The sequence below is a fragment of the Ruditapes philippinarum genome, unplaced genomic scaffold, assembly GCF_026571515.1.
Source record: "Ruditapes philippinarum isolate M1 unplaced genomic scaffold, ASM2657151v2 ctg3938_1_1_1_1, whole genome shotgun sequence".
NCBI lineage: Eukaryota > Metazoa > Mollusca > Bivalvia > Venerida > Veneridae > Ruditapes > Ruditapes philippinarum.
This window is the reverse complement of record NW_026865755.1, coordinates 37,997-63,801: the sequence shown is the minus strand read 5'-3', so window position 1 is coordinate 63,801 and position 25,805 is coordinate 37,997. Positions and strand designations below refer to the sequence as shown.

Genomic DNA, 25,805 nt, shown 5'->3' with positions numbered 1-25,805 from the left:
TCATAACTAATAAAGAAGTCAACACAGGGTTGTCATTACAGTATTTTCAGTTGGTTTATAGATTTTTCATGGTGTATTGAACAAAGAACAAAATACAACCATTTTACATTAATATAAATTTTAAAGATTCCTTATCAGTTTAATGGATTATATTGAAAGTGAGTATTCCTGTATATTTTCAGTAGGAAAAAGCTTGCAATGGGTGGAGAAGATGGTCTTGATGATAACGACGATGATGATGATGATGAAATAACATATAAAAAGCCAAATATTCAGTCAAGATTACAAAGTGGTCTACAGGTGAATGTCTTATTAATTTTGTTCAGCAATATGTCTTGTTTCATGAACATTGCAAAACAGTGACAGACCTTAGGAGAAGGAAAAGAAACTGTCCAAAATGAAAAAAATATCTTTTTTTTTTATCAAATTAGTATTACCTATAAGTTACACACTTTAGGAAAATTATAGAAAATTCCTTACATCATGTGAAGATGTTGGGAAATGAATATGAAATTGAAAGCTATCATGTATGTCAATATTCAAAGGTATTTTGACTCATGGATGGGCATAATGTAGTACTGAACTTGAAATGTGTCCATTAAAGGACACGGGTGGCCCCACACTCCACTGTTTTGTCAATCTTATGACTCTAGGTCAAATAATTTTTGGCTACATGTCCCACAAATTGAAAACTAATAATCTTTTACTCAGTAAAGGGCAAGGTTGTTACAAAAACTGAATAAATCCACAAGTGAAACCCAAGGTGCTTAAGTACACATGCAGACCAAAATTCTTGTAAACTTTCAGGCATACAGGTCACATACTTTTTGAGCTATGCATGAACAAGTTGAAAACTGCAAATCTATACTAAGTCAAGGGCAGTAGCTCTAACAAAACTGAAAAAAATCCACATGCAAAATCCCAGGTGCATAGCTTCACAATGATGTTGATCATCATTCCTGTAAAGTTTGTTGACTCTAACTCAAGCACTCGAGGTACAAATAATACATAATGAAACAGTTTTTACTAAGTCAAGGACTATAACTCTATAAAAACTGGATAAATCCAAAAGCAAAACCCAAATTGCACAACTACATATGCTGACCAACATTCCTATTAAGTTTCATGACCTTAGGTTTAAAAATACATTTTGAGCTACGCTTGACACAAGTTGAATATTGCAAATTTTTACTAAGTCAAGGACAATAACTCTTACAAAACAGAATAAATCAACAAGCGATACCCAAGGTGCACAACTTCATATGCTGAGCAACATTCCTGTAAGGTTTCATGACTCTAGGTCAAATTCTTTTTGAGTAACGTGCAACACAAGTTGAAAATTGCAAATTTTTTCTAAGTCAAGGGCAATAACTTTAAAAATCCTAAATAAATCCACGAGAAAATACCCAGGTGCACAACTATACATGCTGATCAACATTCCTGTCAAGTTTCATGGCTGACTTGGTCAAATACTTTTTGAGCTACTTGCGACACAAAATGAGAACGGATAAAGCTGGGGCACATAAATAAAATAAAAGTATATATCACATCAGCAAATAGAATCATAAAGAAATTAAAATTTAATTTGTTCTTTTTAGGATTATTATCATAAACTTGTTTTGAAAAAGAATCGCTAGTCATGAGGTAGTAGTTTATAAATTATTTTCGATCATTCTGAATTGTTGTTATAAGATAAAAAAAAAACTGTGGAAAAAATATTTTATAATCTCATATGAAATGTTCACAGTTTTTTATATCATTTTCTCGTGTCCCAAATCTCAGAACTGTGACACGAACAAAAAATAGAAGAAGTAGCGCGAAATTCTAAAAGCGTCATCATACAAATGACGCGGACCAATAAAAACGAAGAATTAAAAGACCAATAAAAAACAGGTTTACAAAAAAACGAAGGTTTAATATAATACCGAAAGAAAGCTGTACAACTATCATCTTTAATTAAATATTTTAGACATATTGAAATAGTCCCATTATACGAAAAGAAAGTAAATGTTAAAACATTACATCATTTTAACTTTTTCAATGATTTTCTTTTCTTGACTTTCAATTTTAGGAGTTGACAAGAGTTTATAAGAATGACTTCTATTTACCATTTCATCTGTTTGTTAAATGTCATGACAAAAAAATGAAGAAAATCAATGACAAAAGTTGTTGTATTTTATTATTGTATGACCTCTAATGGATTGCTCAGCTTTCTTGAAGGTGGAGGTCATATTTGATTAAGTGTTATTTTTAAAAGGTTTTTAATTTAGCTATTTATATTAAATTAGAAAAATGGAGAAAACATGAAATTGTTTCTTAATGTGATGATAATGGGAAATCAAATCAAACAATAATATGAGTTTTAAATGAAACCCAGCTTACACATTATTATTAAAAACAAATGTAAGAAAATTACAACTATATTACAATGAACATCTATTTAATTATACAATAATATACATTAGAAGGGGTACATAAAATGTTTCACTTAATTGTTAATCTTCATTTTTCAATCATTTTTGCATAAATGTAATAAAAAAGATTTATTGAACTGAATTTGTTTTAGCTTAAGTCAGTGGCAGTGTTGCTGTTTTTAATGCTTCCAAGGGATTACTTTTCAGATATATTTATTGTCTCACCATTGTGACAATTTATCTTGTATATAACAATATGATGTTATATTCTTTATATAGATATGTTTTATGAATGAGTCACCAGGTGACACTGACAACGAAAGGCTGTCTCCAAGGCAACATGAAATCCATGACAATGTGAAACTCATGAAGAAAGTCAGTAACCTTGTTGATTCGGATGTAAGTATATGTCATTTAACTTTAGTGTTAGAACATATCCTGAAGTTTTGACTGAAACTTACTAAGCCATCTAGGAAGGAACATGAAGCTCTCATCACTAAGTTGTGCTGTATCTGGTTTCCCTAACAATTTGTTCTACATTTTATAAATGCACATACCTTTGCTTGAAAAAAGTTTTTTTTCTCATTCATTCAAAAGAAACTAGTTAAAAATAGCTTGAACCCAAAGTCCTATCTCTGATCTCAATTTAATTTTATTCAGTTAGAATTAACAACACTAAAATGCCAATTTTAATTGCATTGGGCAAAAAAATGCTATATTAGGAAAAATACTTGTGCTGGTTGTTATTAATACATTGTAGCAAGTATGTAATTATTTTGTAGTTTCCTGAAATTCAGGATTGAATGGGACAACCAGAGAATAATCTGGTAGTACCCAAGCAATTGAATTTTATTTTAAGCATGATCAAGTTCTTTCGCACATAATTGAATTTATTAAAGTTGGATGAAAATTGTTTAAACAGAAAACTATTCTGTCAGCAGAAATAAATTACAATCTAGGTCACTGTGTACTGTTAAATTAAAAAACTTGGCTACTTGTAATTTTTTGACTTTCTTTATCACATACTTATCAGGATAAATCTGATTTTCATCAAAGATTTTACCTTGCTTATTCATTGATTTTAACATATAATTACAATTGTTATTCAACTTTATTTTATATGAAGATAAGAAAAGAGAAGTTGATAAAAATATTTTGCTGACCATCTTTAGGAATTACAACTCATCTGAATCTTTTATATTTTATTCCATTTATCATTATTTCATTCCTTATTGTCCTCTGTATGCTAGAAATAGTCAAAGGTTGTTAGTAACCCCATGGACAATGTGTTTGTAATGCAGTTGGTCTGTAATGTTCATATTGCTGTGTAAAATTGCTTTAACTTATGTTAATGAAAGCCTGATACAGACTCATAGCCAAGTTGCCTTCCATTTCCACCAGAGTTTTCTTTGCCCCTGTTTTTATGCATAAAATAGAGAATTAAGATTACATCTTTTGCTTTAAACAGAAAAGTGGAATTTGAAGAAACTCGCTCTTCCCATGATCAAACTTGTCAATTTTGTTTGCTTATTGAGATTGGGAAAGAATATCATTTTTGAAATTAATTTCCTGTGAATCGCTGATAGGACAACCTCGTTAATGTTAAATGATTAGTTTCTGTTCTCTGAAAGATTAATTTAATTTTTTTGGTGTGGAATATTTAGAAACTGCAATAATAATAATAATAATGCAATGTATTTATTTTTTGTTCCAGAATAATTTGAGTACTGTAACTGATTTAAATAACCCTACCCAACCAACAACGTCTATACAGAGGTCAAGTCCACCAAGATTAAAACCTGGTGATAAAAAAGAAAAGAGTGAAGACTTTCATTCCAGACAAGAGCAACTACAAAATGAGGCTAAAATGGCTCTTGCACAGGTTTGTTGATTTCACTCCAACACTAGAGGAAAGAAGTGTCATTTAACAATTTATGAATCACAGTAGATTAATTCTTGTCTTGCCTTATAGGATGCCTATTTATAAGTACTTTAGTAACACAGTATGTGCCCTTGAAAGTGTTCTCTATCCCTTGACAGGATTGTGAGATCCCAAGAAATATCAAAACATCAAATGAAATATTTCAATGAATCTTTCTGTAAAGATGTCAAAATTAAGGTCATTTCCTTTCAACATGTTAATGTCTTTTAACTTCTTTGTTCTATAAAATGTAGACTAAGAATAATGTTATTCCTTTAACAATGGATCTTGTGTAGATAGCAAACCGGATCATGTAAAGCCATATACGATGTTGATTAACTGATCCTGATCTATTATTTAGTTTTGCTTTAATTGCCGTTTTTGTAAACATATTTTATCCAAAAGACGAGCAATTAAGAACTATTCTGTTAACTTGGTCAAATGTCGCTTATTGTCCATTCTTAATCTCAAAGTTTGCACTGTTTTTCTCAATGTTTGGCACTGTACACTTACAAAGGGGATTTTACACCCATAGGTTAATCATTATGTTTACCTTACCGAGTCCATGTGTACATTATTACATCTATACAAGAAAGTATATCAGGAGTAGTGGCATTACATACAAACTTACAGGCAATTTTATTGGATCAACAGCGACATTACAAATCTGGGTTTAGACTTTTACCTCTGAAAATCAATGTTGGTTTATACACGATTAGATTTTGTTGTGAGAAAAAAATGTTCAATTATGTTATCAAATATTCACTTTTTTCCTGGCTGTCAGTATAACTGTCTTATATAGTTTTTTTCTTTAGTGAATGAAACCTTATCTGTATCTTCAAGTTGACACTTTAATTAAAAAAAAACCCAACAAAACCTTATGTTTATTGGTAACATGTTGTAAGGTGGATTTTAAATGAGAAATGGTATGATTAATCTCATGTTCTAGTGCATAAAATGCTATATGACAATTTTGTACATTTTGTTTTACAACATAATTATTTATCTGTATAGTTAATTTTGACTTCAAAACTTTCCCATGTGTAAATTCGAAATACATTATATTTTATGATATTATTAAAAATTGTAAAAAAAAACAACAACACAGACACTACTTTCAGATCTTGATTAATTATTGTAGTGAAAATTATTGAAATCGGTAAATTTTAAGGCACATGGCTTGAATATTTAGCTATTTCTTATAAAAGTTTTCAGTACATTATTTTAAATCTAACGTTAATTACAAAAAAAAAACTTTGATGATCACACCAATCTTGTTTCTGCACATATTTTCTTTAATAATTTAGAATGATGTGTAAAGATAATTGTATTTCTAATACAGGCCGGATCTATGGCACATATGCAATTGGAAATTGAGAAGCAGTTAAAGAAGAAATCTCCAATGGCTGAAATGGTAAATTTGTGTTATTATTTTACAGAAAACTTTTATTTACAGACCTTGGAGTTTATTTCTAAAGGCTACCTTAAATCTAACCTGGAATATTTGACAGTATTAGCAATGGTACATTAAGATAAGATAACGAGTTGATTTGGAGGAACATAACAAGTCAAAGGGGGACTTTCTATGTACATTTTTCATACAAAAATATGGAAACTTATGTTGTTGTAACCGCCTCCGTGGTTGAGGAGTTAGAGTCAATTACTTCTAATCCAGTTACCTCTCTGGCGTGGGTTCGATCCCCAGGAGATGTTTTGGTAGTTTTGCACGGAGGAAGGTAATCTAGTACTGGTGTAACTCTCCAGGAACGATGGTTTTGAAACTACCCCGCCTATATTTACTGAAATACTGTTGGAAAAAGGCGTAAAATGAAACAAACAAACAATTTATGTTGATTTAATTCGTTATTTACAAGAAAAAAATGGTATTTTTTTTCAATTTTTGTTCAGGATATGCATTCTTTTTGAAAAAAATGAAATTATTTACAACACTGATCAAGTTATAGAAAAATTATAACATTGGACAGTCTACATGCCGTTTAAACATGTATAAACTATTCACAAAGGAAAGGTCTATAAACACTCTACATTGCTAATACATTATTTAACTCCCAACTTCAAATAACACCAGACTCATTATACATAAACAAATCAAAGTGCTGAAGGCACTTGCCAGTTGGGACGTATGAAGGATCAAATAACTATTTTTTCTATTTCGGGGCAGATAATTCAATGAGTGAAGGTTGTTGCCGGTTGATAAATATAAAGTGCACAATTCAGTAAATGAACAGTAGTTGATACAATTATTCTATGACACACATGTTCAAATATAATATTTAGGTTACATGTACGTGTAGGTCGATCATAAACCGTTATTGGCCTTTTTTGACAAGAGCAACAAGTGAAATTAGAGCTACCAGAGGAAACTGCAAGCTTGACTATTTTAACACATGACATTATAAAGGGAGACAAAGCTATGAAAAAATAATCAATTGTGATATATATCAAATTTTTTGTATCAGTATCAAGTAAACACTCAAATGGTCAATATTTTTTGCATCACATTATATGAATGTGACCATGTCATTAGAACTTATAATGGCCTTTGTTTACTGCAATTCTCATGCTAATCTCTTTCACTGTATAACGTTTATAAAGTTTCAATCAAATTCCTTCAATATTTTAATCCTCTCTCAGAACAGTATCATGAAATATATACGGAGATAATTCAAAAACTAAGTAATGTAGAATTTTGGTTATTTGACACAAGACTTCTGCTCACTAGTCTCTACAACTGTATTTAGTTTGAGTGTGATATCATTGAAAAGATTTACTCCAGACAACCATTATTTTAAAAGTTGTTGTACATGTATTTTAAGAGATGATAATTGTAAAATTAAGCTAGAAACTAGAACTCCGCGAGTCGGATGTGTCGCCTTGTGAACAATGTAGTTTAGGAGAAATGGCCAGGACAAAAATGAAATATGAAAAATAACAAAGGGCAATAACTAAAAAAACAAGCAATTATCATAGTATTGCAAGCAATCCATAAGTCCCCTACCGGTTAGAACCCCATCAACATTCTGAAGGGCCATTCACTAATGTTTCAATTTTTCTCTATTTTAAGGAAATTTGTTGGAAAAGTTCTTTAAAAGTGATCACAGGAAACAGTTTTTATGAACAGACAGACAGACGGACTGAAGGACACTCTAAAGTTAATATTTGAAACATCCCTGTTACCAAAATATAACATTTTAAAAGCAAAATTCTTAAATAGGAGATAACTCTTGTATTAAAGATGCAATTTCATAAAAAAATTTCAGCTCTTTTTGACTAATCACAAATATTGTTATATTTGCCATGTTTTAAGCCTATTTGTTGCCAAGGCAACTGATATTTTTTCAATATAGGAAGAACAGATAAGACATGCATAACCTCAAGACTGCCATCTACCCATATGTCAAGTTTCATAAAAATATTTCCAGTACTTTTTGAGTTATCACTGGATTTAATTTATGTGTAAAATTTGCCATATTTTCAGTCTATGTGTTGCCATAGCAACCAGAATTTTCAACATAGAAAGAAAAGAAAAAGACGTGCATAATCTCAAGACTGCCATCTACCCATATGTCAAGTTTCATAAAAATATTTCCAGTACTTTTTGCTTTATCACTGGATCCAGTTTATGTGTAAAATTTGCCATATTTTCAGCCTATTTGTTACCATAGCAACCAGAATTTTCAATATAGGAAGAAAAGAATAAAAAACGTGCATAATCTCAAGACTGCCATCTACCCATATGTCAAGTTTCATAAAAATATTTCCAGTACTTTTTGTGTTATCACTGGATCCAGTTTATGTGTAAAATTTGCCATATTTTCAGCCTATTTGTTGCCATAGCAACCAGAATTTTCAACATAGGAAGAAAAGAAAAAGACGTGCATAATCTCCATACTGCCATCTATCCATATACCAAGTTTCATAAAAATATTTTCACTACTTTTCAAGTTATTGCGGGATCCAGTTTTGTGGACGGACGGACTGACAGACGGACGGACAGACGGACGGAGGGTAAACCTAAAGTCCCCTCCGGTAAACCGGTAGGGGACTAATAATAAGTTCAGAGCAGCAGTTTCTGAACACTGCACTTCTTATCAATAAGATCTATCATACTATGATGGTTCAAGTCCATAGCTTTCATACTTGAGGAGAAATGACCAGGACAAAAATAAAGAAAGAAAATCAACAATGGGCAATAACTCAAAAAATAAGAAATGCAGAGTACCAGTTCTTGTGCACTGCACTTCTTCTTAATGAGATCTATCATCCTATGAAGTTTCAAGTCCATAGCTTTTATACTTAAGGAGAAATGGCCCGGACAAAATTAAAGTATGAAAATAAACAAAGGGCAATAACTCAAAAAATAAGAAATGCAGAGTAACAGTTCTTGTGCACTGCACTTCTTCTTAATGAGACCTATCATCCTATGAAGTTTCAAGTCCATGGCTTTTATTCATTAGGAGAAATGGCCCGGACAAAAAATAAAATATGAAAATTAACAAAGGGCAATAACTCAAAAATTAGGAAGTACAGTGTACTGTTCTTGTGCACTGCACTTTTTCTTAATGAGATCTATCATCCTATGAAGTATCAAGTCCATAGCTTTTTTTGTTGAAGAGAAATGGCCCGGACAAAATTAAAGTATCAAAATTAACACACATAGGGCAATAACTCAAAAAATAAGAACTGCAGAGTACCGGTCCTTGAACACTGCACTTCGGGTTAAAGTTTGAAGTCAATCAGACCTATAGTGACTGAGTTATGCTCCGGACAAGCTTTAGGGGACGCCGACAACGACACAGACGCCGCCGACAAAAGTAACCCCTATTATGTCACCTTTTCAAGGCGACACAAAAATAAGGGTTCTTTGAAAAAACACTTTCCTTCACTTGATTATTTTCGCTTTGTAAAAGTTGAATCAAATTTCATCAACTCTTTTCCAGTATTTCTCTGGACAAGCATAATTAAGTACATGTATAATAAAGGTAGATAATTAAATAAGAGGGCCATGATGGCTCTGAGGTTGCTCACCTGTATATACCCCCCCCCCCCCCACCCTGCAGGGCCAGTTTTAATCCAAGGGCTTTTATTTGAACAAACTTGGAAGAATCCATAAGAAGATGATTCATGCTAAACATCAAAGCTCTAGTTTATTGGGTTTTTTTAAAGAAGATTTTTTAAGTTTTTACTAACACATACTGTTTAAAAACAATGACAACCCTGGCGCAGGGCCAGTTTTGACCCCAGGGCTTTTATTTGAACAAACTTTGTAGACACTCACTAGAAGATGTTTCAACTTATAATATAAACTCTAGCTATTTGGGTTCTTTAAAAAAGATTTTTGAAGTTTTTACTATATGCATATAGGGAAAAACAATGATCCCCTGGGGCAGGGCCAATTTTGACCCGGGGCTTTTATTTGAACAAACTTGGTAGACACTCATTAGAAGATGTTCATGCTAAATATCTTAGCTCTAGCTCTTTGGGTTCTTTAAAGAAGATTTTTAAGTTTTTACTATTTGCATTTAAAGAAAATTAATGACCTCCTGGGGCAGGACCAATTTTGACCCCAGGGCTTTCATTTTAACAATCTTTGTAAACACTCACTAGAAGATATTTCATGCTAAATATCTTAGCTCTAGCTCTTTTAGTTCTTTAAAAGAAGATTTTTTTTAAGTTTTTACTATATGCATTTAAAGAAAATTAATGACCCCCTGGGCAGGACCAATTTTGACCCCGGGCCTTTTATTTGAACAAACTTGGTAAACACTCATTAGATGATGTTTCATGCTTAATATCTTAGCTCTAGCTCTTTGGGTTCTTTAAAAGAAGATTTTATAAAGTTTTTACTATATGCACATAGGGAAAATCAATGACCCCTGGGGCGGGGCCAATTTTGACCCCATGGCTTTTATTTAAAAAAACTTGGTAGACACTCACTAAAGGATGTTTCAAGCCAAATATCTAAGCTCTAGCTCTTAGGGTTTTTTTAAAGATGATATTTAAAGTTTTTTTTCTTTCGGTTCCCATGGCAACCAGAGTTCAGCATAGAATTAAATTCTTTGCACAATTTTTAAAGGTGACAGCCAAAGGAACATTCTTGTGAAGTTTGGATGAAATTAGTGTAGTGGTTTATGAGGAGATGTCATTTAAAGTAAAAGTTTAGGGCCGGACGAAAAGGGATCACAAAAGCTTGACCTGTCACTTTGTGACAGGTGAGCTAAAAACTAAGGAATGGAGTTATGGTTCTTTGACACATTGGAAAATTCGAGTCGTTCAAGTTGATGTAGATTCAGTGATAGTTTGGAATAAGCATTTTTAACTTAAGGGATATAATTAAAACATGAAGCAAGGTAGAGTTATGTTTCTTGAACATTGCACTTCCTCTTAAAAGTCTCTATCACTTTGTGAAGTTTACATAAAATCCCTTCAATACATATCTAGTTATATTCATATTTCGGACAAGAGTGTGAAGGACAAATGTCTTCCTAAAGTACAACTATGTTTTTTTTCCTTTATCAACTAAAATCTAAAAAACACCATTAAAAAACATATTTTCCTCCCCATTGAGCAACCTTTTTGCCCCAAAAGTACAAGTCTGTATGGAATGAACACAGATATTTATCCAGAATATTACTTGAGGTCCATACCGACAGATGGTTAAGACCGCAACTATATTCTCTCCCTTTCAGGAGCAAAATTTATAATAACATGCTAAATCTCTGCATAGTTCTATATCAGATACCAGTATTATGAACCTAACTTTTGTACCATTTAAGTTATAGCAAAATTCAGCTTTCATTGACATTACAGAAATGGGTCCGCCTTTAGTCCCCTTCTTAATTGAAAATAGAAGGGACTAATAACAACAATTTATTCTCATAGTTTCAATTCTCAGGTTTATTACTTATCATTACACCAGGCAAGCTAAGATACATTGTTTAAAAACCCCAGGGACTAATATACACAAATTTACCCATATACGGGGGATAAAACTATAAAATAAAATAAAGGTTCCAACGAGAGAAATAAAAATATGGGAAAACAAACAAAAACTTTTTTGGGAAAAAAAAACCCGATTTATATTTTATCCCTTTTTTGGGTTTTCTCTAGGAAAAATGTTTCCTTTTCATAAAAAACTTTTTACTTTATCGAAATCCTACAAAATTGCTCCAAAAAAACGGGGCAAGTTTCCAATTTTTACTGAAAATTATGCATGTGGGTTTTTTGAAATCCAAAACGATGCATGTAAAAAAAGGTTAAAATTTTTCAATTTTTTACAAATCAAAGAAAAACTGGGTTTTTAAATTTTTCCAAAATTTAATTTTTCCCTTTAAAAAAGGAAAAAAAATTTTTTTTCCCAGTCAAACTGCGATGTCTTTACTTCACAACTGTCCGACGATAACACTAACAAGCTAAACAAGAACTGTCGGAGGACAGTAACGCTCGACTATTCGAAAATTTGTCACAAGGGTGTTTCATTGAGTATAATAATGCTTATCTATATGAATACATAAAATTGTCCGAAAAGGTACAAACCCTTCAAGTTTCAATACATTCCCTTCAGTAGTTATGGAGATACAAGTTTACACACAAAAACTTAACCAAGAATTTCTAAGTCGAAAAAGGGGCATTATTATGTAAAAAAGCAAATCAGAGTTATCGGACTTGTGCCAATCATCTAAGATAATCACAGAAAACAAGTGTGTGAAGTTTCAATCCATTCCCTTCAGTAGTTATGGAGATACCAGCTTACACGCAAAAACTTAACCAAGAATTTCTAAGTCGAAAAAGGGGCATTATTATGTAAAAAAGCAAATCAGAGTTATGGAACTTGTGCCAATCATCTTAGATAATCACAGAGAACAAGTGTGTGAAGTTTCAATCCATTCCCTTAGTAGTTATGGAGATACCAGCTTACACGCAAAAACTTAACCAAGAATTTCTAAGTCGAAAAAGGGGCATAATTATGTAAAAAAGCAAATCAGAGTTATGGGACTTGTACCAATCATCTGAGATAATCACAGAGAACAAGTGTGTGAAGTTTCAATCCATTCCCTTCAGTAGTTATGGAGATACCAGCTTACACGCAAAAACTTAACCAAAAATTTTCTAAGTCGAAAAAGGGGGCATAATTATGTAAAAAAAGCAAATCAGAGTTATGAGACTTGTACCAATCATCTTAGATAATCACAGAGAACAAGTGTGTGAAGTTTCAATCCATTCCCTTCAGTAGTTATGGAGATACCAGCTTACATACAAAAACTTAACCAAGAATTTTAAGTCGAAAAAGGGGCATAATTATGTAAAAAAGCAAATCAGAGTTATGGGACTTGTGCCAATCATCTTAGATAATCACAGAGAACAAGTGTGTGAAGTTTCAATCCATTCCCTTCAGTAGTTATGGAGATACCAGCTTACATACAAAAACTTAACCAAGAATTTCTAAGTCGAAAAAGGGGCATAATTATGAAAAAAAGCAAATCAGAGTTATGGGACTTGTGCCAATCATCTTAGATAATCACAGAGAACAAGTGTGTGAAGTTTCAATCCATTCCCTTCAGTAGTTATGGAGATACCAGCTTACATACAAAAACTTAACCACAGGGACGCCGACGCCGACAAATGGGTGACTGCATTAGCTCGATTATTCTGCGAATAGTCGAGCTAAAAATTAAAAATAATTGACAGCTCCGTTCCAGAAAGTAACCATTTCCTACATTACCGCACTGAATATAAGGTAAAGTAATGATTGGTTAAGCGGAAAATCCGAGTTTTAACATTTTCCTTCAACACAATGTTCATGACTGGCCTTTACTATGACAGGGGATTCAATTCAGACTAGCCCTCTAAAATACTCCAACTAGTCCAAAGTGTTAATGGTGCCTATACAGTTATGATCACTACATCTGGAAACTGGAGATTCCCACCGAGTGTGATGCTTATCTTCATTCGCTTGACAGTGACACATGTCCACCTTAAAAAAAAAGCAATAAAAATTATATGAAGTGCAATAATTTGCAAAAAAATGCTTATCTTATTTGTCTCTTCTTACATTTATAATGCAGAGCACTAGATTTGTGTGTCTGTCATACAAAATGACTTTCAATAATACTATTTAAATATATTTGAAATACAATTTCTTTAATAAATACTCATAGTAATACTAAATTCCTTTTTTGTGATATTTTTTCTGACACATGTGTGCAGACAGTACATTGTGTACACCGGTCTTACTGACCTGTGTGAAACCATTCTAAGCATGATGCCAAGAAAATTTTGGACTTGTGAGAGGCTGTAAATGACCCCAGATTGATCATAACTTCATAAGGTAACGTGTAACCAACGCTGAAAAGCATTTGACTATATCTCAATCCATTGAGAAGTGGCATCACTTTGAAATCAATTTGTGATTGAAAAAATCGAGGCAAAATAGTGATTTTGGGCAATTTTGAGATGTCCCTCGTTGCCATTGTAACAGAAAATTTAAGCCTGAGCATGTTGTTGCAAGGGCAATGGTCCAGTCAACATTTGTGCCAAGTTTGATTAGTGTTGAAGCAGTTTTTATAGTATTATAGCAATTTGAACTTGTAACGGGAGACTTTTCAATGAAAACAGCCATTTTTCACAAAATGCTCATGAAGTAATGGGTTAAGAAATTTTGCATCTTGATTGGGAAAAATATTTAGTACCATGTACAAAGTTGTTAATCCAACAAATTGTATATCATTCAAAGCATAAAAAATACATAAAAAATTGACAATGGAATGTGTTTTTGAACATCATCTGTCTGGTACCATATTGGATTGAAATGGAATGAAGAAAAATTGTCAGCTTTGATAACGGGAATTTTGACTTATGATTTTTTTCTAAACTTGGAAAAGAAACAAGAGCTGTCAGAAGGACAGCGCGCTCGACTTTTTTAGTGCTTGCCTATAAAACAAAACTTTGACAGTTAAGGGCACACAAGACTTTAACTAGGAATTTCTAAGTACAAATCAAGAAACATTTTCACAGAGTTATCTTCTCTTGCTTACAGATAGGTCTCATGATGGCACATAAAGAACTCCAACTTCCAAAGTAATATCTCAAATGGTTTATCTCAAATGGTTAAGTCAACAAGTGGACAAGAATGAAAATCTTAACTGAGTTTCTAAGTCAAAAAGGGCCATAATTCAAATAAAATCCTTAACAGAATTACCTTCTCCTGCCCATGTTTTGGGACCATGATGGTAAACAAGTATTTCCAACTTTCAAATTAATATCTCAAACAGTTCAGTCAAAAAGTGGACTGGTACTAAAAACTTAACCAAGATTCTAAGTCGATAAAAGGCCTTAATTTTTAAAAACAAATCCTTGACAGAGTTACCTTCTCTTGCGTACAGATGGGGGTAATGATGTGAAATAGCATTAAAAGTTTCAAAGCAATATCTCAAAGGGTTAAGGCAATAAGTGGATTTTACCCATATTCAATGTATTTTCTAAGTCAAAAAGGGGCATAATTCTGTCAAAAACCTTGACAGAGTTATGTCCTCTTGTCTGTTGATGAAGGTCGTGATGGTAAACAAGTATGGTCAGTTTCAAAGCAATACCTCCAATGGTTTTTGAAATAAAGTGAGGTGGTACAAAAAACTTAACCAAGCTCAATACACTTTCTAAGTCAAAAAAGGGCCATAATTCTGTCAAAAACCTTGACAGAGTTATGTACTCTTGTCTGTAGATGGAGGTTATGATGGTGAACAAGTATGGTAAGTTTCAAAGCCATACTTGTAATACTTCTGAAATAAAGTGGGGTGGTACGAAAAACTTAACCAAGGTGTGACGCCAACGCTAACGCCGACGCCGACGCCGGGGCGAGTAGGATAGCTCCCCTTTTCATAGAAAAGTCGAGCTAAAAAAGCATATTTGGCATTATTTGCCACTGGGAATGGGTCTGTTAATCTGACCCGTGGTGACACTGGTAAAAATGCATGTTTTCATTATTTTTTTTTGGAAAACAGTTTGGTTGGTGAAATATACATTAAATATTATATAAGTATCTGTTGTTTGTAATAATCTTCTAGTCTTTCTTTAATCTTATACTGTACTTTTTTCTAGCTACATGTACCAGCCTTTCCAAGTGAATATTAAAGTAAATAATCTTTTATTTCCCTGAAAATATCAATTTAGAGATTTCATTTTCAAAATCATCCAATACTACTCTCTTAGTGTGTGTATATACAGAGACATATAAATACATTTTATGTATTTTAACGTCTCTGGTATATACAATGTATATATGTGTCTATACAATGTATATATATGTTTACACTATAATATGATTGTGTACAGCATGTAATGACATAATTAAAATTTGAAAAATTTATGATAATAAAATATTAATAATATTTCTACATATTACTCCACAGTATTACCACTAAAATAGAAAATGTTCTATCATTTATTATGATATCTATTTTTTACATGTAGATTTGTGAAAAAAATGTGAATATCAGTACTGGTTTGGGAGATAAACTCGGCCGAAAATCGGTGTTTTTGGGGCATATTTCATTTATTTGTTTACGTATTCTGATTAATCTTGCACCATAATAAACTTCAGCTCTTCGATATTCCGATATTACCATAAAAGTTATATTTAGAATCAAGACGGGTAATTTTAAGAGGCCCTGGAAGAGGTAAGTAAAAAGCACTTTTTAACACGCGCGAGTAGATAATTTCGGCTCTTTGTTTTTCTTCTTAAATCATTTTAATGGGTAAATTTTTTATTAGTAAATTAAAACGTAGAATAACATGTTTAGACATTTTATTATTCATTTGCTATTCAAATCCAAAATATTTTTTATCAGAAATTTTCAATAAGGACTGTTACATTTATACAATGTTATGTAAAAAAACCACAAAAAACTCGGATACTTTTTTTGTAAAAAGGCATGCATTTTCATTTATTAACATACGAAATATGTAGTTTTAGAATTAGTGATTCAAATGTATTTTGGCTTGGGTAACTTCGTAATTTAACAGAGTGAAGAAGAAATTGATTTAGTGGTATTCAACCTACACAATAGCATATAAAGGAGCATTTAACATCAGTTTTTCAATCCATTGCACTAAAAGATCACATTTGTGATTATTTGTGCAATCGGACTTTTTCCGGGTTTGCAAGACAAAATTGAGTGTAAATTCATCTACAAAATGTATCCATGAACATCGTCTGCTTTACCGGTAGTCGGTCAATATATAAAAGTACCCTTTACGGGCCTCAAAATGAACATCTACTGCGCATGCGTACAGCAATCGGATTTCCCGTACTATTTATAGGCATGTTTTTTAAACAAACGGGTAAATGTCTGTGCCATTTTTTAAATATCTTACTAAACTTGAAAAAAATTCCAGATATTGTCGAATTCCGGCGTTCGTACGAGATGGTGAGCTTGATTACATTAAAAAAGCCGAGTTTATCAACCAGCCGAAGTTATCTCCCCAACCAGTAGTGTCAAAAATTGTTAAATCATATAAAATGTCTAATTAACACTGATAAATTACTTCAACCATGTATTGAGAACAGGTATAGATCATTTCCAACAGTCTTGCTGTTGTGTTGACATTTTCGCGACATGGTTGTGTGTCTGCCTTGTAATCAAGAGGTCTGGGGTTTAAATCCCTTTAAGTGTCTGAAGATTTTTCAGGTTAACAATTATCAAGGTGGCAGTGATTTTTTTTTTCAACTTTCAAAACAACCTGTGGCTTTATAAATGGGAAACTATAGCTTGATTAATCAGAAAAGAGGAAAAATTTCAACCACTGAAAATGGAATTTACCCATACATTTAAAAAAAGTGTAACTCAATTTAAAGGGGTTCCATTGAGGTATTTTGTCATGATGGGACTGAAATATCTTTTCCAGATAAATGTACCGTTTGATGAATGTTTAGAACACTAATCTTTGTACAAACCTTTAGATCATTTGCGCACTTCGTTTTTCCAGAATAATTATTCAAATTGTAAAAAGATGACCCAAAATGAAATGGCTAGACTTTAAATAGATAATAATTTATAAAGGTCAAAATAAAAGGAAACAGGACGTTTCGGCCCCAAACCAAATCGGCCCCAGTCGAAAAATCGGCCCCTGGACGTTTCGGCCCTTTTCCGCGAGACGTTTCGGCCCCACTATAGTATATTGCTTGATTGATTAACAACAATAATTTAATAACAATTAAACAATTATGACACTTTAATTCTTTAAATAATTATTTATTATCTTTTGATCTCTTGAACCATTTAGATGTACGTTAATGTTTTATATTACCTTTCTTTTTATTTATCGACAAACGATGAGAATGAACAATAAAAAGAAAAAAAGAAATAATTATATAAACCGACAAGCGATGCACGACGTTAAATTGTACACCTTTATATTGTGTACTCATCCTTAAAGGCTAAATGAAAAATGTGTGATACTATTATAAAAAATATAACTAACAAACACTTTACTATGGGAAATAAAAATAATGATTTATAATTAGACATGTTTTATAATTAGTATGTTATTTTATTATTTTGTAATTGATACAGACAAAGATAAACATAGACCTGTATATTTTAAGTTTTAAAGAATTTAAAGTTGATTGATTGATATAAGACCTGTTGTTTATCTGTAAGTGTGATGTTTGACACGCGTATCGGTAATTGATTAAATTACCAGCGGCACACTTCTGATTAACAGGATGTTACTTAAAGAAACAAACCTACCTGTTCGGAATATTTTTGTCGGTCATAAAATTTGAATGAATGAATGAATGTTAAAAAAATAATCCAAAAAGGAAGAAAATAAAAAAGATTTAAAAATGGTTAAATTGCGATCTGGTTTTCTTTCCTTTGTTTTATTTGTTTTTTCTCTCTTTGATAGGCATTACACAGAAAGACTATCTAGATGCTATACGTCAGAAAACAGATCTTGAATTCACTTGTAAAGGATGTTCTTCGGTAATTCCACATACTGAACCTTTGTGTCAAGTCAAGTCAAGTCAAATTTCCTTTATTACACACATTTCATGTTAACATGAATAAATGTGGTTAAATCTCCAAACAATATATACGATGAGTAATTGTCCGATAGGCGATTGAAATCGTCTTGAATTTCGGAAAAAGGATCGTCAACTGCATAGTCCGAGTATTCGGGTGGTATATACACAACACCACAGAAAATGTCTGTTTCAGATTTGCATAAAACCTTAGATATCTTAAACCATAATACAAGATCATTATCAGATTCTATGACTGTAACAAATTTGGATAGATTTTTTTTAACTGCTAGAGCTAGACCGCCAGACTTTCTTCTGGTTTTTCTTTTTCGATATTTGAAGTATACATCATAATTTTGTATTTCAATATGATCCAAATTATCAGCTTTAATTTCCTGAAAACCAATTATACTGTGATCATTCACCAACTCGTTAAATTCCGGGCAGTGCAATTTTGATTTAAGTCCGCAAACGTTTAAGGATAAAATCTGAATATTTTTGAGTGCAAAGGATGATGTCTCAGTTTCACGACTGTCGGAATTTGCTATCGCGGTAAAGGAAGAATTTAAGTCGTCTGCATTTTCATATTGGCTTGTGTATACTTGTGAATTGTGAATCAACATATGCAGCGCGTCTTAATTTATGGCTATAAAACATGTGAATATCTTTTGATTAGCAAAAAAGATAAACATAAAACAAACAATTCAATAAATTAACTATAACATAAAGGATGAAATTAATTGTTATTACCATATACGTGATTATACAATTATTTTGAATTGTTACAGGCTACCACCGTAGAATTAATGGAAAGGCCGGTAGAGGGAATGTCCAGATGTATGTACTAATTCCCCTTTTGTACGCGGAAAGTGAACTGGTATCTATTCAAGCACAACAAGTCAATGAATGTTATTTATAAAAAGTGTCTGTTCACATTTGTTTCGTTTCAAGTAAAATTGTTTAACTGTTTGTTAATTGTTTGTTTGTGTATTATATTTTTTCAAATAAAGTTTATGTTCTGTTCTGTTTGTATTAATAAAATATTATCTATATATTTTGTAAATAATTGTTTGTTTGTGTATTATATTTTTTCAAATAAAGTTTATGTTCTGTTCTGTTTGTATAAATGAAATATTATCTATATATGTTGTAAATAAAGTTTATGTTCTGTTCTGTTTGTATTAATAAAATATTATCTATATATGTTGTAAATAATTGTTTGTTTGTGTATTATATTTTTTTTAAATAAAGTTTATGTTCTGTTCTGTTTGTTTTAATACAATATTATCTATATATGTTGTAAATAAAGTTTATGTTCTGTTCTGTTTGTATTGATTACTTTTCCCCTACTACTATCATAATCTAGTTTTTATACAAAATGATTAAATATATATATTAATTGATTCATTTAATCATTTAAATGCTATTAATATATCGGTTTAAAATACAGTACATATTCTGGGGCCGATTTGGTAAAGGGCCGAAACGTCCGGGGCCGAAACGTCTTGGGTAGTTTGGGGCCGATACGTCTTGGGGCCGAAATGTCTCGAAATCAAATAAAATTATTCTGAAATATTCAAGAATGTGCCCCATTTGGTAGAGACGTAACGGCCGTGACAAGACCAAAAAATTGTAGGCGTATATGCCGGTTTTCCTGTAAAGGCAGACATCTGTGTAATATCAATTTGTAAAATCTGTCGGTTTTGCAGTCTATGTATGATCGAAATGTCTTGGGTACGAAAGACTCGAGATCTCCAAATTACTTCGAAATTATTTACGAAAGTTTTAGTCTTTGGAAACAAATTGGCATCAATAAATAAACTTTATATTATTAGTCATCAAATTCATAACATATTTTGCTTTATAACATACCTTATGAGCTTAACAGGCTGATAATTATGCTCGTGAAGTAGGTCGAAAAATATACCGGAAGTTGTCGGATTCATTTAACCTAATTATCGGCTAATTCAGAGACGAATAGATTATCTACATCTCTGGCTAATTCTATTTCAATATCCACTTTGCAATTATAAACTACAAAATTTATCCGATAAATAATGTCTTTTTCAAAAATTCTGGAATATAATACAAAAAAATGTAATGATAAGGCGGATCAGTAAGTTAAATATTGCAAGCGGTCAAGCACTATGACCCAATTAATTTACTATCCCATTCATAGAATTATGTGACCTTTCAAATTATATCCGCTACGTTTCTAATACCGTAATTCAAGCTCAATTGCACATTATTTTCAAAAAATAAATTTCTTGTCTCCACTTCTGTTCGCAATAAATCGAAGTTTTCAGAAATTCAGAGCACTATTTTTCACTCGCGGCGGTTATGCGTCGGTCATGGTCGGGTGATCACTATGAATTCAGCTTACGTTGATATGTTAGAATACAATATAGCATTTAGAGTGGCGATGAAACGTCACAGCAGTGGGCGTTACCCTGTATGGTTGGAAACTTCGGGTTTGTAAGTGCACTACGTCCCAACTAAAAAGCAGTTGAGAAAAAGAAACTCCCGTGTAACTAAGTACACAATCGAACGAACACTTTTCTTTTAACCCAGCGTATGGTAAAACGAAGTAGTAGATTGCTGTGAGTCATGTCAGTTCACATTAGAAGTAAATTATTGATTACTGTTGGTGAATGCAACAAGACAATACTGTATTGATATATCAGCCGTAATTATTGTAATATACTCCAGTCTGGCAGAGAGGAGAACATTCTCATCCACACAAAGCAAATATGTCAAGTTCAGTGTAAAAATGTTTTATCTGAAATAATGTAGGGAAACTTACTTAGTCGATGAACTAACTTCCAAATGTTCAGTTGAATTCTCTTTATTTTGTGTTTGTCACTAAAGTTATTTAATCATCTTTTACTTTACTTGGATTTTTCGTTTTGATAAGTATTTAGACTCCAAAATGATAAACATGCTGGTTTCAATTTTTAAAATGTTTAGTTTATATTTGGTATTCTCAATGCAGTTTAATTGTCAGTAGCATCAGTGCACTGCTAATGTTTTCTTAACATTAGTCAACTGATATACACATATAATCATAATCAAAACAGATAAGCTATGTAACCAGCTTTAGTTACTTTGAAACTTTTATGTTTTTTCAATGTTATTAATGATTCTCACGAAACAACAGGTCATTTATGCTGAAATAACACTATATTTTATCTGGGACAATATATAATATTCTTGCATATCAGACAGGATTGTCTTGCATATCAGACAGGGTTATCTACCGTTTGCACCGGTGCTAGAAAACCCTGTCTGACACCTCCCGTGTAAGCACGCCTTTTATGAATGAATTGCGTTCTTAAAATGACGTCACTTAACCGTTATGAATGAAGTTGTAAATTCATACGCTACTATAAGAAAAAGTACGCAATGAGAATATCAGTTTTCGTAATTTCTGTTCTAAATATAATTGATATGTAATAAGCAAGAAAAGGAATCAAACATTGGCTGTCGGTGCAGAAGGGAATATCTAGCTCTCGGTTAACTGTTTAGCAGAAACTCGGCAGAGCCTTATTACCGCCGTAAACAGTTACCCTCGAGCTAGATATTACGGTCTGTACTGGCAGCCAGTGTAAGATTCTTATAATTTTACACATATAATTTGACTCCTTAATTGATATTGTAATATTATTATATTAAATTTGTTATTAACAGGTTGGTATTCCCGGCCTTGGTGAGAAACATAGGAAGAAACTTAGTTTAAGACAACTACAACAGATGAATTTGGCTTCCATTCAAGTCTTGTATAACGATTTACAAACACAAATTGAAAGTAAGTACATGTATAACAGAGTTCAAAGGGAGACATTCGTGTGTAAAGTTAATGTGTTTGTCTAAGATTTTTACGAATTACTTCAAGAAAATTTATATGTAAAACTGACATTACAGCAATTTTAAAGAAAAACGACCATCTTTTTGTATACAGTACTTTAACATACTTGTTGTAACTGAAATATTGTAAAGTTTTAATGTTTTGCATTTAGCAGAAGTTATCATATAAGATGATTTTGTACTAAGTGATATTAGGTGGCTGAGTTAGAATCCCCATCCAACATTCATTGAATCAAAATATCTTTTTTGACGTTTTTGAATGATTCATTTGTGCATTATTTTCTTCGATGTATGCTTGGAAATAAATTTTTTGTTATCATTTAATCAAAATAATTTTTCAAGTCTTTGGATGATAAACTTTTCTATCAGTTTTGTCAATGTGTACTTAAAATGTATATTTCGTGTTAACTTTTACGATTTATGGTCCTTTTTATACAAGCAATACTTACTGGTCTTAATAAATGTTTTGACAGTTTTTCTAGTATGTCTGATCTGTTTCTATATGAAGTTTTGAGTTAGGAAAACAACATTTCAATGTTAAAATGTCAATAATTGATTTGTAAATAACGTCCTAGCCTAAATTTTTTGTAACATATTCAAATATTCTACAACTTCAATATTAGATGATATTTATAAATTTTGTAATATTTTCAGGTTTAAATGAGGAACTCGTACATCTGCTTATGGAGAGAGACGAGTTACACATGGCCCAGGATTCAATGCTGGTTGATATAGAAGATTTAACAAGGTTAGTCAAGTATTTTTTTTCTTCCACCAACGAAGATGTGGCAATAATTTATAAAAACAAATATTCAGGATGTTAGATAGATATTGAAATGTTTGTCAACTAAAATTATGATTTTATTTTGGTTGAATTTTAAGCTCCACTAACACTGTAAATGTCAAATTATGTGATGTATATGTACACATTCAGTTTGATATTGCTCGGGAAATCAATTTAAATAATGTTCTAGATTTTATCAAATGGCAAACAATATGTTTTTAAGTTTAAGCTTTAGAATTGCCTTATTTCAACATACTTGTTACATATGAACTAGTTAATTTTACATTGTTCCTTTATTTTATTCTGATGCTTAGAACTTTGCCATTACTTGTCTGTCTGATTGTCCAGAACAAATAGAATGAGATTTGCCTCTTCAATCAATTTTTTTTTTGAAAATCTGTATTCAAACGCTATCTATCTTGCATCACATTGATCACTATTGAGCTTTTTATAAAGCTGAATTTTATCATTACACGGTGATTTGATTTTATTGTTACATATTTTAGGAGAGCGGAAGAGTTAGCAGAGCGTGCCAATCGAACTGGAGGGAATAAAGGAAACAAGACAACTAGTGTTAAAGGAAAGCTCCCAGCAAGATAGCATATTATATAACTATTAAATATAAAAAAACTAACATAGACTGTGTTATATAGAACAACACAAGACTGGACGGAAGTTGTCACATGCAAAACCCATGCAAAAGCATTATGACAGTTATGATGAGTAGACTTGCAAATTATACTAAAAGAACATATAGAAATGTCATTTGGAAGTAACATAAATGTAAAGAGTATGTTGTGTTGTACAAGAAAGAGATTTAAAATTTAAAAAAAAGCATAAAACAATACATAGACTATGAAATTTACAATGTACATGTTGAAGTGATCATATGTATGGATATACATATATAGCTAAATAATTATTATAATCTTGCAACTTACAAGTGATTACGGAAAGAAAAGATTGTTTATGTTTAGCGGTTTTAAACCAGTTGATAACTAGGTGTTGAGACATTCCGTAATTAATGGAATAAAGATCTGTGTCATGTGTCCTTTTTCTCTAACAATATATATGTACCGGTAATGTCGTGTAATGCCATTTAGTTGACTTCTTGTATGTTAATTAGTGTTAACATGTATTCTTAAAAAAACAAATAATGCTTTTCTATTGATAATGGTTTTTCCATCTTGTAAATGACTTTAATTTGGATTTTCTTTTGATGGCTTTTAGTTTTAATATGAATATGGTATTTTTTTAAAAGGAAAAGCTAACAAGCTATACTAAGCAACCGTCACCTGGTATCCGTCAACGAAGTGTTAACATAAATCTGGCTTGAGACTTAATGAAGTGAAAAGCTTATACTAATTTGTGATTGTATAATGTTTGGGTCTCATATCACAATTTAATTAACAATGAGCAGAAAGCAATTTCACTTTGTGGCTTGCATTTAATAAATTAACTAATATTTACCAAAATAATTAAACTAATTGTGTTTTTGTTATCACTTTGAGACATATTCATTTAAACTAATCATGTCATATTATACAAGAGATAGCTGCAACAACAAGTATTTAAGGTTTTTCGACAAAATTGTTAAAACAGGATAAGCATCAATTTTTTTTATTTTTTATATTCCGTTTAAATTTCAATAAAGGTAGTATATGAAGAAAGTTTTTATTAATTAATGTGTATTTCATTGATTCGTATATGATATACCTGTGTAATAGTTCGTGCAAATTTGATTATGAAAAAAACCTTGAATGTTACATTTACTTGTTTATTATTGTTATTGTCGGGAGTCAAAAAAACAATTATAAATTCGATAATATCAATATGTTGTTTCATTTGTAGCGCTATTTACAATTTATGACTTGGATCAATAGATGATTAATCAGATACATTAAGAATGAGAGTTTTGGTGTTTGTAAATAAAAATGTAAACAATGTTTCATAATTTTGCTTAGTATATTGTAATGTACTTTTTTGTTAACTGGCACATATTTTTAACTTGTTTTCATGCTAATTCAACATAAATCATTAAAAATGAGATAAATAAAAATATAAATGCTCAAACTTTTGTTTTCATAGAATTAACCATACAAAATATTTTTGTGTGCATCGAATATATCCAAACGTTTGATTTCACATAGTATGCCTCACGTATCTTTTAACAAATGGATTGCCATGTCAGATAGAAATGAAAGGTCTTTTTGTGATTGCTTTAATGTCGCCCTGAAGTGATTGCTTCGCCCTGAAGTGATTGCGTCACCGCTACTACACAACTTGGGTAAAAGTAAAATGTGTGAAAAATATTGAGAGAAAATACAGTTCATCTTGACAAGTGCATTTTAAAATAGAAATTCACATTTTTTGCTTGTGAGTTTCTTTCATGAAAGATGACAGGCAAGAGGGGTAATGTTCTTTAACTGTCACTTTTGAAGAAAATTATTCAATGACATATAATGAATAATTTAATATAAAGGAATAATATTCTGTCGCCATCTTCCGGGTACGATTTCTTTAGACTGATGTAAAAACAACCACATCGTTTTCCATGAATAACACTCGAATGTCATCATGTAGTGTTTATGTAATATAATAAACAAGATCAACAAGGAAAGGCGGCGTTCAATGAACACTGTAAATTGAATGAAATTAATAAATTGAAATACTTAAATGAATGTTATTAAAAAATTGTGTACATAATAATTACTTGTACTGTAGAAGCGTTTTAAAAGCACACGTTTGACCCTATTCGATATTGAGTCTCTGCTGGTGTGATAG

The 25,805-nt window shown here is 31.5% G+C and overlaps 1 protein-coding gene across 1 annotated transcript; it reads left to right on the top strand.

Moving 5' to 3' along the window:
- The first annotated feature begins 188 nt into the window (after nucleotides 1-188).
- On the top strand, nucleotides 189-25,094 carry LOC132730193 (schwannomin-interacting protein 1-like). The gene is made up of 7 exons (XM_060716049.1): nucleotides 189-300; nucleotides 2,694-2,813; nucleotides 4,129-4,296; nucleotides 5,678-5,749; nucleotides 22,061-22,178; nucleotides 22,892-22,985; nucleotides 23,528-25,094. The coding sequence occupies exons 1-7, from the start codon at nucleotides 199-201 to the stop codon at nucleotides 23,619-23,621; spliced, it is 768 nt and encodes a 255-aa protein (XP_060572032.1). The 5' UTR covers nucleotides 189-198; the 3' UTR covers nucleotides 23,622-25,094.
- The last annotated feature ends 711 nt before the right edge of the window (nucleotides 25,095-25,805 follow it).

Excerpts from the sequence above, each read along its gene's own strand:
- LOC132730193 (XM_060716049.1), top strand. The coding sequence starts at position 199 with ATGGGTGGAGAAGATGGTCTTGATGATAACGACGATGATGATGATGAT. Across the intron at positions 301-2,693 it reads GATTACAAAGTGGTCTACAG|ATATGTTTTATGAATGAGTC; the intron begins GTGAATGTCTTA and ends TTCTTTATATAG. Across the intron at positions 2,814-4,128 it reads GTAACCTTGTTGATTCGGAT|AATAATTTGAGTACTGTAAC; the intron begins GTAAGTATATGT and ends TTTTTGTTCCAG.